We start from the raw sequence: 12,784 nt of genomic DNA on the forward strand, positions 1-12,784 counted from the left end.
TCTCTCTCTCTCTCTCTCTCTCTCTCTCTCTCTCTCTTATAATCGGATCAAAATCCTCTGTTTTTCTCATCCTTGTTTTTTCTTGTTTTGCTATCTGCAGAACACGACACGTGGACAATTTTAAGATCAACGGTCAAGGTTGGGTGAGGATTATTACATCCGATGCGTTGGTCTTAAAGTTGTCCACGTGTCGTGTTCTACAGGTAGCAAAACAAGGAAAAACAGGGATGAAAAAAACAGAGGATTATTTTCCCTTATAATCCAGGTCAAATGAGATGCATACACAATATTCTCCACATCCGTACTAGCATTCCAATACACGAGCCAATTAAAACAGAATCGAGAACAAGGTAAAAATAATTCATGGATGAGACTAGGATGAGAAAATGCATATTTGCAACGTCGCCTTGATTCTACAACAGATAGTGGCAGTATTGAACAGTAAAATGTTCAAGGTTGGTTTATATCTATTTCAATAATCAACAAATAAGTAATACATCAAACTTCATACCCAGGGTTTATCTTCTGTTGGACATCTCCATAGCTTTCTAACTCTTCTATGTCCTCCAAACTCCCCAGGAATAATGGGAGCCTTTGATGCAGCTCAACAGGTTGGATTGAAAGAATCCTACTTTTACCATCAGATCCTCTACCCCCAGCTTGCTCCACGATAAAACTAAGAGGGTTTGCTTCATAAACTAACCGAAGATGGTCTCTTGGATTCATTGCTATCCCTCCATACATCAGAGTGCGATGGAGATCAGCAACCAGTGAACAGATATAACGGGCTGAGTACTTCTTTGGGTACTTCCCTTTTCCCTGTCTAACTGTGTCAATGTACTGCCTTAAACCTTGAGGCCAATCAAAATACCGGGCATCATTTACAGAATAGATTTGTCCTGACAAAAATGGATATCCAGTTGATAAAAAGTGTTAGTAGTTGTCGAACAAAGGTGGAATATCAAAAGGCAACCCCTTGATAGAAATTCCTAGATCCTGGTCTTACAGAATGCAGATTCAGTTTATAATGAGGGGCTTGACACAGGTTTTGGAAATTTCAAAACCACTGCAAATAAACAAAACCCTCCCCCTTGTCAGGATGGAGAGTAAGATGGAGAAGAATGCAATAGAAATCTAAATTATATTAAAGAAAGATAAGATGAAGATAAAGATATAGAGAAGATAACTCTTAATGACATTCCCCCTTCATGTGCCCCCTTTGCAACCCAAATCCAACATGTTTTCACTTAGTAAAACCCAAAGCCTGAAAAAAGCGAGACAAAAAACCGATGCACAGGCATTGGAACCATCAACCAGTGCAACCCGAAGGATACACCATACTGATAACCAATTGGAACTTTATGATTTATGTGCATTCGCTTAGGCTCCGTTTGGCTGCAACGGGAATTAATGGAAAAGGGAAGGAAATTTTCAAACCTAAAAAAAGAAACTTTTTTAATCCTTACCTCAGGTGATTATATCATTAACTCCAAATCATTCCATATTCAGTTAATAAATTTCACTTTACTTTGCATCCAAATCTCTTGGATTGAAAAGTAAAATAAAAATTTTATTTGAAAAGTATCATTACCATATATGATAAGAAATTGGAATAATTTATACAATTATATGGGGTATTGATTACAAAAATTTCCCTTTTAGGTTTGAAAATTTTCACTTCCCTTCCTTTTAATTTTTCTTGCACCAAATGGAGCCTAATGCCAAGACGTAAATGGGGAAAAGGGAGAAAGATGCAGGGTTGTACAAGAAGTGATTTATGGGCATGATGGTTACTAATTTATTGATCATTGCAATAGACAATATCATTAATGTTCTGTCAAAGTATGAGAAGCTAAAAGCTTTACCTCGGGGAGGAATTTTTATGTTTGGGTGTGTGAGAACAAAGTCTCCGGTTGACCGATCCAAAGTAAACGCATGTGTTCCTGAACCGAAGCTTAAACAGAATATGGTGGCAGATGAGTAGAGAACATAACCTGCAGCTACAAGCCTTGTCCCACTCTGGAGAGAGTTAACCTGGGCCTTCTCCTCCTTAGGCAGATGATCCAATTCCAGAAGGCGGTTATAAATGCCAAATATTGTTCCAGTTGGAATGGAAGCATCAATGTTCCGAGAACCATCTAAAGGATCAGTGACCACTACAAATGGGCCATTATCAGCTATCCAAACTGGAGCATCATCTTCTTCTGAAGCCATGACAGCGACTTTACCAGAACTTTGGAGGGAAGACAAGATAATTTCATTCTACATAGGAAATATATTTGCTCATCAGTTTCTTTTTCTCCACCCCCAACCCTTCTTCTGCTAATGAAATCTTGTTTTGAATTTAAGAGTGCCTCCTGTTGGAATTGAACCAGCAACAAATGCCATAACATATGAGGGTAAGATGAAAAACTCCCATCTTTTAAAAGAGTACCTTGGTTTTATACTTTTATCATTTAAATGCCTAGAACTATGTCACAGAAATGGCTAAATGAATAGAAACCAATTGCAATAACATCAACTGAGAAATATGGAATCACAGCACCCACATACCTGTGAACACAGCTGATTTTGAGAGGACACAACTCTAAATCTAGGTGGGTGTAAAATTAGAAGAACCACCATTCGATCTGCAAATTTTTTGACTCCTCTTTTTTTTTTCCCTGATCTGTTTAGTTCTTCAATAAATGAAAAGATAAGATTATCCTCAAGGACACAGAATGTTGGTCTCTCTCCACCCCAAAAACACAGGAAGCCAAAACGTAAAGTGCAAAATGAATTGCGTAAAACCAGATTAGGATCCAGTTAAGCAAATCAAAACTGCAAATTAAACATTGGGTACACAAAACAACGAGTATACCTCCAAAAATTCAATCAAAAGTGGGAAGTAGGAGTACCGAAACAATATCCAGTGGCTTTGGAGCATCTCTGCCAGCGCCTGCAGATGCAGGTCCTGTAGTACTGCCATCAGCTAGTCCCACTTGCTTCCCGAGCTGCGAATTGAAGGGAGAAGCCACAACCGCTGCAATTCTCTTGCAAGCATACTGCAAATGAGCGAACAGCACCACCAGATCGTCTCCCACGTTTTCCCGTCCCACAAAATCTAACAAAGTCCGAAAACCATCTCCACCACTCGAAGAAGAAACACCCATCTCAGATTTCACTCTAAAACAGCCGAAACTAGTCATTGGACAACGACAGAGAGAGTTGCCAAGAGAGACTGGCTTAGATGGCGCGAAACCACAAACTTTTGGCGGGAGATTCTGGTTCGTGTTCAAGAACAGTGTGGATAGTTGCATCATATTCCTTAAATTCCCTGAATTTAATCAGCAAAGGAAGATGGCGATGGTCCCGATCATTTTTTACGATTCAGAATTCGAAGTTTTTTCTGGAGAAATTCAAATTTCTTCCCCTACGATCTAGGGCTTTCGACGATGAAAAAAGGTCCAAAAGGATAGAACTGTGATTCCGTAATGGTTTAGGAACGCGTGACCATGTAACGTTCTTATCCCCTTAAAAATGAAATGAAGCTCCACTCTTCTCTCTCTCTCTGCGTGAAATATCCAAATTACCCTTCAGAATGTGTTTTTAATTCCTTGTGTCCCTTAGACCAACTTGGTCTTTCGGATAACGATGTCAATCGGTTTGGTTATAATTATTTGGTTCGATTGGTTCAAGATATAATATATACAAATCAAAATCAGACCGAAACCAACTAATTTTTATAATCTTAAATCAATATTCATTTAACTTATTCAAAATCAAAATTGAAACCTCATCGAAGAAAATTTAATTTTCAAAAGGTCGTATCCGTTCCGGTTTTTTAATTCCGGTTCTACTGACTGACCAGACAACCTCTCAACGGTGAATCAAAAAATTCACTCTCAAGCTTGAAAGGGTATAATGGTAAAATAGAAGAATTCAGACTCAAGATTGAAGGGTACAAAGGTCAATTTTAGAAGTGGGCTCCAACTCACGGCCAATAACCAGAGAGGTCAAAGCCTTCTCTTCGGTCAGTCCGTCAGAACGAAGTGGGGGGAAAGAAATGACAGTCGCCATTGGCGCGAATCATCGTCTCGCACCTTGCATGTCTTTGTCTTTTTAGGGTTCTTCAGTTTTGGTCTCAGGGGGAAGCACCCGTCGGCGAAGCTTCTCTCTCGAGTACCATGGGTTTCAATTCGAAATGGACGAGTTCTCTTGAATCAATTCTGGGAATTTCAATTGGATCTGAACCAGTTTCCGATAACATTGTCATCATCCTGACGACTTCTCTTGCAGTGCTCGTTGGAATCGTTTACTTTTTAGTGAGAAGATCTTCTGGTCGTGATAAACCGCCTAAGCCCTTCGTAGCTCCCAATTCGGTATCTATTCACGAAGAGGACGAAGTCGAAGCTGAAGCAGGGAAGACTAAGGTTACGATCTTCTTCGGTACTCAAACTGGTACTGCTGAGGGATTCGCTAAGGTGGATTCGACTTTCTTTTTCATAAATTTTTCTTTTTCTTTGCTCTTTTTGTTTGTTGTTGGGCAAAAGTTGTCGCTCGGTTCGAATTCGTTCTGAACGATTGAAATTTTTTGCACTGCATGGTGATTTAGTTTACGCCTTCAATGCAAATGATATTGTACAATAAACACTAATCCATTGATTGAAGTTTGAGATATCTCATATCTATCGAAAGTTTGATTTTGTGAAAGAAAGTATAATTTCTTCTTTTTTGTTGAAAAGTATCTTCCTTTTCTCGCATTGAATTGAAAAGTATAATGAAATGCTCAGCTTTACACTTTGAATAAACGTGTGACCTTTTGAAGTCTTCTTGATTATGTTTCTGGTATTTGTTCTCAAGTTCGGATTCATCAATTACACTTTCAACGCGATTGTGAACCTAGTTTGGAAGGCAAGAAAAAAATAGAAAATTTCAATTTTTTTTGAAAGAGAGAGAGAGAGAGAGAGAGAGAGAGAGAGAGAGAGAGAGATACTTTAACTCATCACTAGTGTCATCTTGACTTTTTTCCTATTACAACTTTTGTCCTATCATTAGCGTCGTCATGACTATGGTTTATCTCCCCCACTCGACCCCTAATGAATCTATGAAGACTTCTGTTATGATTTCAGTACGTGGAACTGCTTATATTTCATTAACCCTATTAAGATTTGTGGTATTTATATCAAAATGCTTACTTTTGATCCACTGGTGACAGGCATTGGCGGAGGAAGTCAAGGCTAGATATGATAAAGCCGTTGTCAAAGTTGTTGACCTGGTATGTAATTAATTAACCATTGTCTCGTTTTGCTTGAGTCCAGTTTTATCCAACTGTGATGCTTTACCATATACATCCACTTTAGGATGATTATGCGGCTGATGATGATCAATACGAGGATAAACTGAAAAAAGAGACGCTGGTTTTTCTCATGGTTGCCACGTAAGTTGAAAGCCTTAAAATTTAGATGAATTTTTTTGTGTGCTGGAGGCATGATGCTAATTCAGTTAACTTGAGACTCAAAATGCAGTTATGGTGATGGAGAGCCAACTGACAATGCTGCAAGATTCTATAAATGGTTTAGCGAGGTGATTCTCAAGAATAGCTTAGAAACCATCAGCTTAGGTCACATATTGCTAAGTTACCCATTTCCTTGAAGATTTTCAGATGATGAGGATGGAGATTTGTGTTTTTCTTTAGGGTCAAGAAAGGGGAACTTGGCTTCAGCAACTCACATACGGTGTTTTTGGTTTGGGAAATCGTCAATATGAACATTTCAATAAAGTAAATGTCTAATTGATTTAAGTTAGTTAGTTTCATATTTTAGTTCGTATTTAACTACTTCATTTCTCAAAGCAGATTGGCAAAGTTTTGGATGAGCAACTGATCGAGCAGGGTATGCGTCCACAACTGAACCCTAAAGCATTCAATTGTAGTTCTAACTTGGATTTACCCCACCTTTAGTCTTCTCAACTAGAATAATACAATGTTTACCCCATCACAGCTTACACTTGGAAACTTCACGTTTAATATTTGCTGAAACACATGTTCTGGCTGCTTCATGATTGGTGCTATAAAATAATTGACTCTCTTATCTTTTAATAGTTAAATCTCTGTATGACTCGGAAAAAATATTTCATGTGGTTAATGATTTAGGTGCAAAGCGTCTTGTTCCGCTTGGCCTTGGTGATGATGATCAGTGCATTGAGGACGACTTTGCTGCTTGGTAATCATCCATTCCTTCTGTTGCTGCTAATGTTATTCTAATTAATTGTGATCGTAATGTGGGAAGATGGAGGTCATATAAGGACCTATGGTTTGCATTCTTTTCATATTGTCATTAACCTCACGGTTCTTCCATTATAGGCGAGAAACATTGTGGCCTGAATTAGATAAGTTACTACGGGATGAGGAAGATGTTAATATGGTGTCTACTACATACACTGCGGCTGTTCCTGAATATCGGGTTGTGATTCATGATCCTAGTGGTGCAGCCTTGGTGGATAAACACTTAAATTTGGCAAATGAGGGTACTGCATTTGACATTCACCATCCTTGCAGGTACCTGGAAAATTGTGCATCTAATGGTTCCCTTAGCCCACTCCAATTGAAAACTAATGCTGTTTCCTTGAATTGAAGAGCCAATGTTTCTGTTCGAAAGGAGCTTCATAAACCTGATTCGGACCGCTCATGCATCCATCTGGAGTTTGACATATCAGGCACTGGACTCAAGTAAGTTATGCTGCTTTATTCGTCTTCTGTTCATAGTCGCAGTGTTCCCTCTGGCTCCATTTACTTGTCAATTTACATTGAGGGCATCTGAGGGAACTTAAGAGAAGTGCTGATATGTCAAAATTGACATGCATGCATAATCTAAGGTGGATAATGTCTTAAAAAGAGTGGAACCACAGGATTTTTGTGTAGCTAACCCGTGTAGTTTGATAGGGCTTACTGAGTTCATTATCACGGCCCTTTTACTGATCATGGCATTATCACCTGTTATTGGTGAAGGAAGATATGAATAGCTTAGGCCTTGTATCAAGCATGGCCTCAAATAGAGCTGATTGGAGGGCAAGGATCCATGTAGCTGATCCCATTAGTTGGGATAAAGCTGAGTTGTTGTTGCATTATCACCTGTTAGTACAATTGATATACAAGTGAGATTGAAATGTGAAATGGAACTTATTGACCATCCTGAAACATGAAAAAAAATAATGATGGCCGTGATGTATAGAGGTCCTAACACCCCCCCTCTTCTCTTCTAGATGAGAAGAATTTTTTGGTAATAAAACCTATGATCCGCAGGTTAAACCATCTCTTGAGTGGCAAACAGTTTCCTCATCCCTTCATTTCTTTTCTCTAGTCCTCTAGTGCAGGTGACAGTTACGGCTATTTGAACCTTCATCTTAAAACTTGCACACTGTTGTATGTTAACTAGTGTAAATATTAATTGGTGATGAATCTTTTGTTTAGATATGAAACTGGAGACCATGTCGGTGTTTATGCTGAGAATTGTGATGAGACCATTGAGGAAGCTGGAAAATTGCTCGGTCAGCCTTTGGATTTGTTGTTTTCAGTCCACTCGGACAATGAAGATGGTACACCCCTGCGAAGCTCATTACCACCTCCTTTCCCTGGTCCATGCACATTACGTACTGCCCTAGCGCATTATGCAGATCTCTTGAATCCTCCTAGAAAGGTACTATATCTAGTTTTGATTAGTTGTGTATCGTTTTTGGCCTTAAGTTCTGTTATTCCTGATGTTTGGATGTTTTGTTTCTTTATTCAGGCTAGTTTGGTTGCATTGGCTGCACATGCTTCTGAACCCAATGAAGCAGAAAGACTAAAATTTTTGTCATCACCAGAGGGAAAGGTTACAATTTACTCCCTTTTTTTTTTTTTTTTTTGGGGGGGGTGGGGTGTTTATATTTATTTGCTGCTTTTTGTTAATTTTTCTTCTATTCTCAATTCACAGGATGAGTATGCACAATGGGTTGTTGGGAGTCAGAGAAGTCTCCTAGAAGTAATGGCTGAATTTCCATCAGCAAGACCTCCCCTGGGTGTTTTTTTTGCGGCTGTAGCCCCTCACTTACAGCCCCGTTATTATTCAATATCATCCTCTCCAAGGTGTTTCCCCCCCAATTTACAGAAACAGCCAAATTAATTTAAAACAGTTTTACCATTTTAGGCAGGCTCCACAATATTTATTTGGATGGTGTACTCTTTGCAGATTCATCCCCTCTAGAATTCATGTAACTTGTGCTTTGGTTTATGGTCCGAGCCCCACTGGGAGGCTTCACAGGGGTGTGTGCTCTACATGGATGAAGGTAGGAATTGATCCCATCCCATTCCCATGTGGGATACAGCCTTTTTTATTTAAATGTTTAAATGGAACTATTATATGGAAGGCTCTGACAGGGCTTTACGTAGAAAAATTTCAAGACTGAATGGTAGATGTTGTCTAATGCTCTGTTAATTATTATAGCGTGCAGTTCCTCTGGATGAAAGCAATGACTGCAGTTGGGCCCCAATTTTTGTTAGATCATCAAATTTTAAGTTACCAGCGGATCCTTCCATCCCTATTGTCATGGTGGGGCCTGGTACTGGATTGGCACCTTTCCGAGGATTTCTTCAGGTTTTTTGGAGAAGCTTGATGAGTTCTTTCGCCAATTTGTTCTTTTTGAATGTTAAGTTGAAACTAATCCCATCCTTCGTTTTCAGGAGAGACTGGTTCTGAAGGAAGAGGGTGCTCAACTTGGCCATGCTCTTCTCCTTTTTGGATGTAGAAATCGCAAAATGGTATTGAATCAATCACAATACTATAGATTGCTTCTCCCCTCCAATCGGAAAAACCAAATTAAATTATTGTTGTGGGAATTAATCATTCATGGTGAATTAAATCTTATATATTGGCATCCATGATATATTATATCCATTTCTTAGTGATACATTCATCATTTAAATTCTTCCTGAAAAAATTTAAAAATTTTACACTCTGAACGATGGATCACATACTCATTTAAAGGAAATAACCTAACCTGTGTTCTATGGATGAAAAACGGAAACATCGAAAACTGTCTGAAAGAAACCTAATCCCAAAATAGATCTCTCTGATGCTCTTTCTCATTTATTGAGGCAATCTTTTATCTATTACCAAAAAAAAAAAGGCTATCTTTTATCTCTTACCCAAAAAAAAAAAAGGCTATCTTTTATCCATAATATTTCAAAATGAATAAAGAATATTTGTTTTGATATGATGTATTTCCATTTTATTTATGTTTCTTCTTCTTCTTCTTCTTCTTCTTCTTCTTCTTCTTCTTCTTCTTCTTCTTCTTCTTTTTGGTGGTGGTGGGGCGAGGGGGGGGGTGGGGGGTGGGGATTGGGAGGGCTCTTCTACAGACATGTTCTCAGAGAGAGAGAGAGAGAGAGGGAAAAGCACATTAACCTTATATTCTATGTGATTCAAATCAAGAGCAAGACAGTTTTGAAATGTTCAGGGTGCAGTTTGTGTCATCCTTTTTATATTTGCAAGATGCTTTAATTGTAAAACACCTCATCAATAAAATTTTGTGCATGACCGCACAATTATTATCCTTGAAGCAATGCTTCAATAAAAAAAAAATATTTTTTTTCTGAACAGCCAATAAGGGTTAAGGAATCCCAACTTTCTTTTGCAGACACAGGGAAATAAAGCTTGACAATTTGGTCCTTGAGAGCAATGGAAAATAATGAATCAAATTCCAGCCAGAAATATATATATATAACTAATATTTTTTTTTTTGGGGGGAGGGGGGTGGGGTTTGGGGAGGGGATAGGTGTGTTTGTTTAATCGTTAAAACCTAAACCTCTCCAGCCTCTCAAAATGGAGGTTAAAGACCTGTTAGAGATACATTTGGTTGGTGAAGAATGATGTGAGGGGGTATTAAAATGAAAGCCCTTAAATAAAGGAAATTTTAATTAATTTATTATTATTTTTTATTGAACTCGGACCCAGTTAACTGACAGAGTTGTAAGATTTGAGTGGAATGTAAGATCCATGAATTGAATTGTAAGGAAAACTAGTAGAAAGGCGACTTCAGAGAAAAGATTCAAATGTGAGATTCAGATCAGAGGTTCTGGTTCATAAATAAACTCATGCATCATATGTAATTGTAAGATTTTAGCATTGGTTTCCTCCCTTCACAAGTCCCTGTTATGGTGTATCTGATATTGTTCTCTTTTTGTAGGATTTCATCTATGAGGATGAGCTCAATAATTTTGTTGATCAAGGTGCATTGTCTGAGCTAATTGTTGCATTCTCACGTGAAGGACCAACAAAGGAATATGTTCAGCATAAAATGATGGATAGAGTAAGTAGGCAGTTGGCACTGATAATAGTTTGCAGTTCTCCATAGCCACGTCTTTAATTGTTATCCTGCATGTGCAGGCAGCACACCTATGGAATCTAATCTCCAGTGGTGGTTATCTCTATGTATGTGGAGATGCCAAGGGCATGGCTAAAGATGTCCACCGGACTTTGCATACCATAGTACAAGAACAGGTATAGTCTTTCTTTCTCCCTCTCTGATTAAAGTCATCCATGTCTTCAAATTCTGGCCACGTAAAATAACTATATATTGGAAACAAAAAGCTACTTTGAATTCTAGTCAAAGTGTCAAACTGACACTGGCAGTTGAAGATGTTGAATGATTTCAATGGCTTGGATGTTTTCCTTCCAGCCATTCTCGACTGTACTCTAAATTAATGGACGTATCTGTTAAGGGGGATCAGGATTCCTTTCAGTTTATTCTGCATCTTTATGTTGCATTAAACTCAAATTTACTAGAAAGTACTTGAAAAATCTCCATATACTGGAGAGAAATGCTGCTGGTATCAAATCAAGTTGCATACCTTACAAGGGTATATTGGTAAATACATCTTGTTTCTGTAGCTATGTGAACTAGGGAAGAAAGTGTTTCTAAAGTAGTGTGATAAGTTGATGAATGCTACGTTCCATTTATACACTTGGGTGGTTTATTTCAGGAAAGTACAGATCCATCAAAGGTTGAGGCTGTAGTGAAGAAACTGCAGATGGAAGGACGTTATCTTAGAGATGTCTGGTAATTGTTCACAGTTGCCATTGCATTGGCTACCTGCTCTGTCCAGTCAAAATAGGAAATGTTGGATGCATCTTTCTTCTTCCAGCTCAAACCAGTTTATGAGCCCCTTGCCGCTCCCAAGGGTTGTTTAGCTGACTGATGATGAAAACAGAAACTGGGTTTACTGGGCGGGCATGTGTGTTCTCTTCTCATGGTCAAACAGAAGGTTTAGTTTCTAGTTAACTGACTCAATTCCATTAATTCAAATGTCACTTTGCAAGGGTTAACCGAAAGGAAAATGTCATTTAGGAAACACATGAGTTAACCTACATACAGAACACTCATAGGTCTCTCAGGTGTTCTGCTGGATTGACTGATGGTGATGGATTCTGGCCAGAAGTTGATCGTCAATGTAAGATTATATACCGGATTTACTTGTAAGGTAACAATAGTAGCATGTTGGCAACTGAGGATGATCATCAGCTGTCGAAGTGATGTTACAAATTGATCAAGTTTTCCAATTATCAAAATTGTGTGTGCTGTTTCTGTTGTGCTACTTCCTTATTCCTGCCTTCGTTTTTAGTTTGCTTCTGGTTTTCTAATCTCAGAACAGCTAACGAGTATAGATGTGTTAATGATATGCCAGCTGAAGAAGCATGAGCAAACTTCTTGATGGTTTATGGAATCTTTATTTGGAATATCTATCCATGCTACTTAATTCCACAATTGTTAATAAGAAGATTACCTCTCCAGTTACATTGCTTGAACACCTTGATAAGTGTCTCACAACTATTGGCGACAGATTTGAGCAGTGCCCACAAACAAGCAAACCTCTCGGCACTTTGAGGACTCAATGTGTAACTGTTTAAGCAATCGATCTGCACAACTTTCTGTCTAAACGTCATTCCATTTTCTACGTATGGATATCCTTGCAGGTGATTCACTTACTGCCTCAGGGTAAGTTTGTTGGGAGGCAAATTAACAACTCTCATGTTGAATGACCATTTCTGTTTATATAGTTTTCTAACTTTGACACTCCACGCCAGTTGCTAGTACAGTACCAAAATTTATCTGTGATTTCAAAACCTATCAAAAAAACAAAGGATTCAAGAGGTTTCTCTGAAAGAATTTGTGTCAACCATTTAATGTCAACACCCTATTTTGTTCTTACATTTAGGAAAGGAATACAAAATTGTTCCTTTATTCCGTACAGTGTCACAAATTGAGATAACTCGATCTAAACAGTGGCAATTTTACCAAAAACATATATACAGAGGCTGCTGCAAAATGTCAAGACATGTCATGCACGGACACATTTCGCCCACCGAAAAAACCGACCAACTCTTCTTGGAAGGGAATAATCTGCAAGGAGCGATGAATCATTTGCCAGGTCCTCCGCACTTGACCACATATACACTCCCCGTTCTTTCTGATTGCCAGGAACAGTGTTGTCCAGTATAAACGCCACCAAGAATGCCACCACCATGTTAAGGGACAAAAGACCATTTATAGCAAAATCAAGCTGATGATGTCCATCAATAAAACATAAATAGGTCAGTTCTCTATCATAAGTAAAACATGAAGGGAAAATAAGCAAGAGTTTAAAACAATACAAAATTGGCTTTCCTCCAACCATAAGATATGATGATGCCCATCTTTGGCCGATGAATACAAGATGGCACCACACCAGGCAAATGGACCTGTGCACAAGTCCACTGCATGCATGCTA

At 38.5% G+C, this 12,784-nt stretch overlaps 2 protein-coding genes and 1 long non-coding RNA gene across 4 annotated transcripts; 1 reads left to right on the plus strand and 2 right to left on the minus strand.

The window, feature by feature from the left end:
• Window positions 1-341: 341 nt before the first annotated feature.
• Window positions 342-3,476, minus strand: LOC122091621 (fructose-1,6-bisphosphatase, chloroplastic). The gene is made up of 3 exons (XM_042661640.1): window positions 2,898-3,476; window positions 1,866-2,262; window positions 342-899 (listed from the first exon to the last, which is right to left on the minus strand). Exons 1-3 carry the CDS (start codon window positions 3,300-3,302, stop codon window positions 499-501), a joined length of 1,203 nt encoding a protein of 400 aa, XP_042517574.1. The 5' UTR covers window positions 3,303-3,476; the 3' UTR covers window positions 342-498.
• Window positions 3,477-3,999: 523 nt separating this feature from the next.
• Window positions 4,000-11,611, plus strand: LOC122070633 (NADPH--cytochrome P450 reductase-like). Of its 2 annotated transcripts, XM_042634824.1 has the most exons (18): window positions 4,004-4,463; window positions 5,198-5,257; window positions 5,343-5,419; window positions 5,508-5,565; window positions 5,678-5,761; window positions 5,837-5,873; window positions 6,134-6,203; window positions 6,344-6,538; window positions 6,617-6,709; window positions 7,451-7,676; window positions 7,767-7,850; window positions 7,953-8,104; window positions 8,208-8,304; window positions 8,463-8,612; window positions 8,699-8,776; window positions 10,204-10,326; window positions 10,404-10,517; window positions 11,000-11,611. In XM_042634824.1, exons 1-18 carry the CDS (start codon window positions 4,167-4,169, stop codon window positions 11,078-11,080), a joined length of 2,076 nt encoding a protein of 691 aa, XP_042490758.1. In that variant the 5' UTR covers window positions 4,004-4,166; the 3' UTR covers window positions 11,081-11,611. The 2 variants fall into 2 exon arrangements, 1 of the variants encoding a protein (XP_042490758.1); XR_006137884.1 differs by lacking the exons at window positions 10,404-10,517; window positions 11,000-11,611 and having other exon boundaries at window positions 4,000-4,463; window positions 8,470-8,612.
• A 558-nt stretch (window positions 11,612-12,169) lies between these two features.
• LOC122070647 lies at window positions 12,170-12,784 on the minus strand. Its single transcript, XR_006137889.1, has 2 exons — window positions 12,669-12,784; window positions 12,170-12,577 (listed from the first exon to the last, which is right to left on the minus strand). It is a non-coding gene; the product is annotated as an uncharacterized LOC122070647 (long non-coding RNA).

The sequence above is a fragment of the Macadamia integrifolia genome, chromosome 2, assembly GCF_013358625.1.
Source record: "Macadamia integrifolia cultivar HAES 741 chromosome 2, SCU_Mint_v3, whole genome shotgun sequence".
Classification (NCBI taxonomy): Eukaryota; Viridiplantae; Streptophyta; class Magnoliopsida; order Proteales; family Proteaceae; genus Macadamia; species Macadamia integrifolia.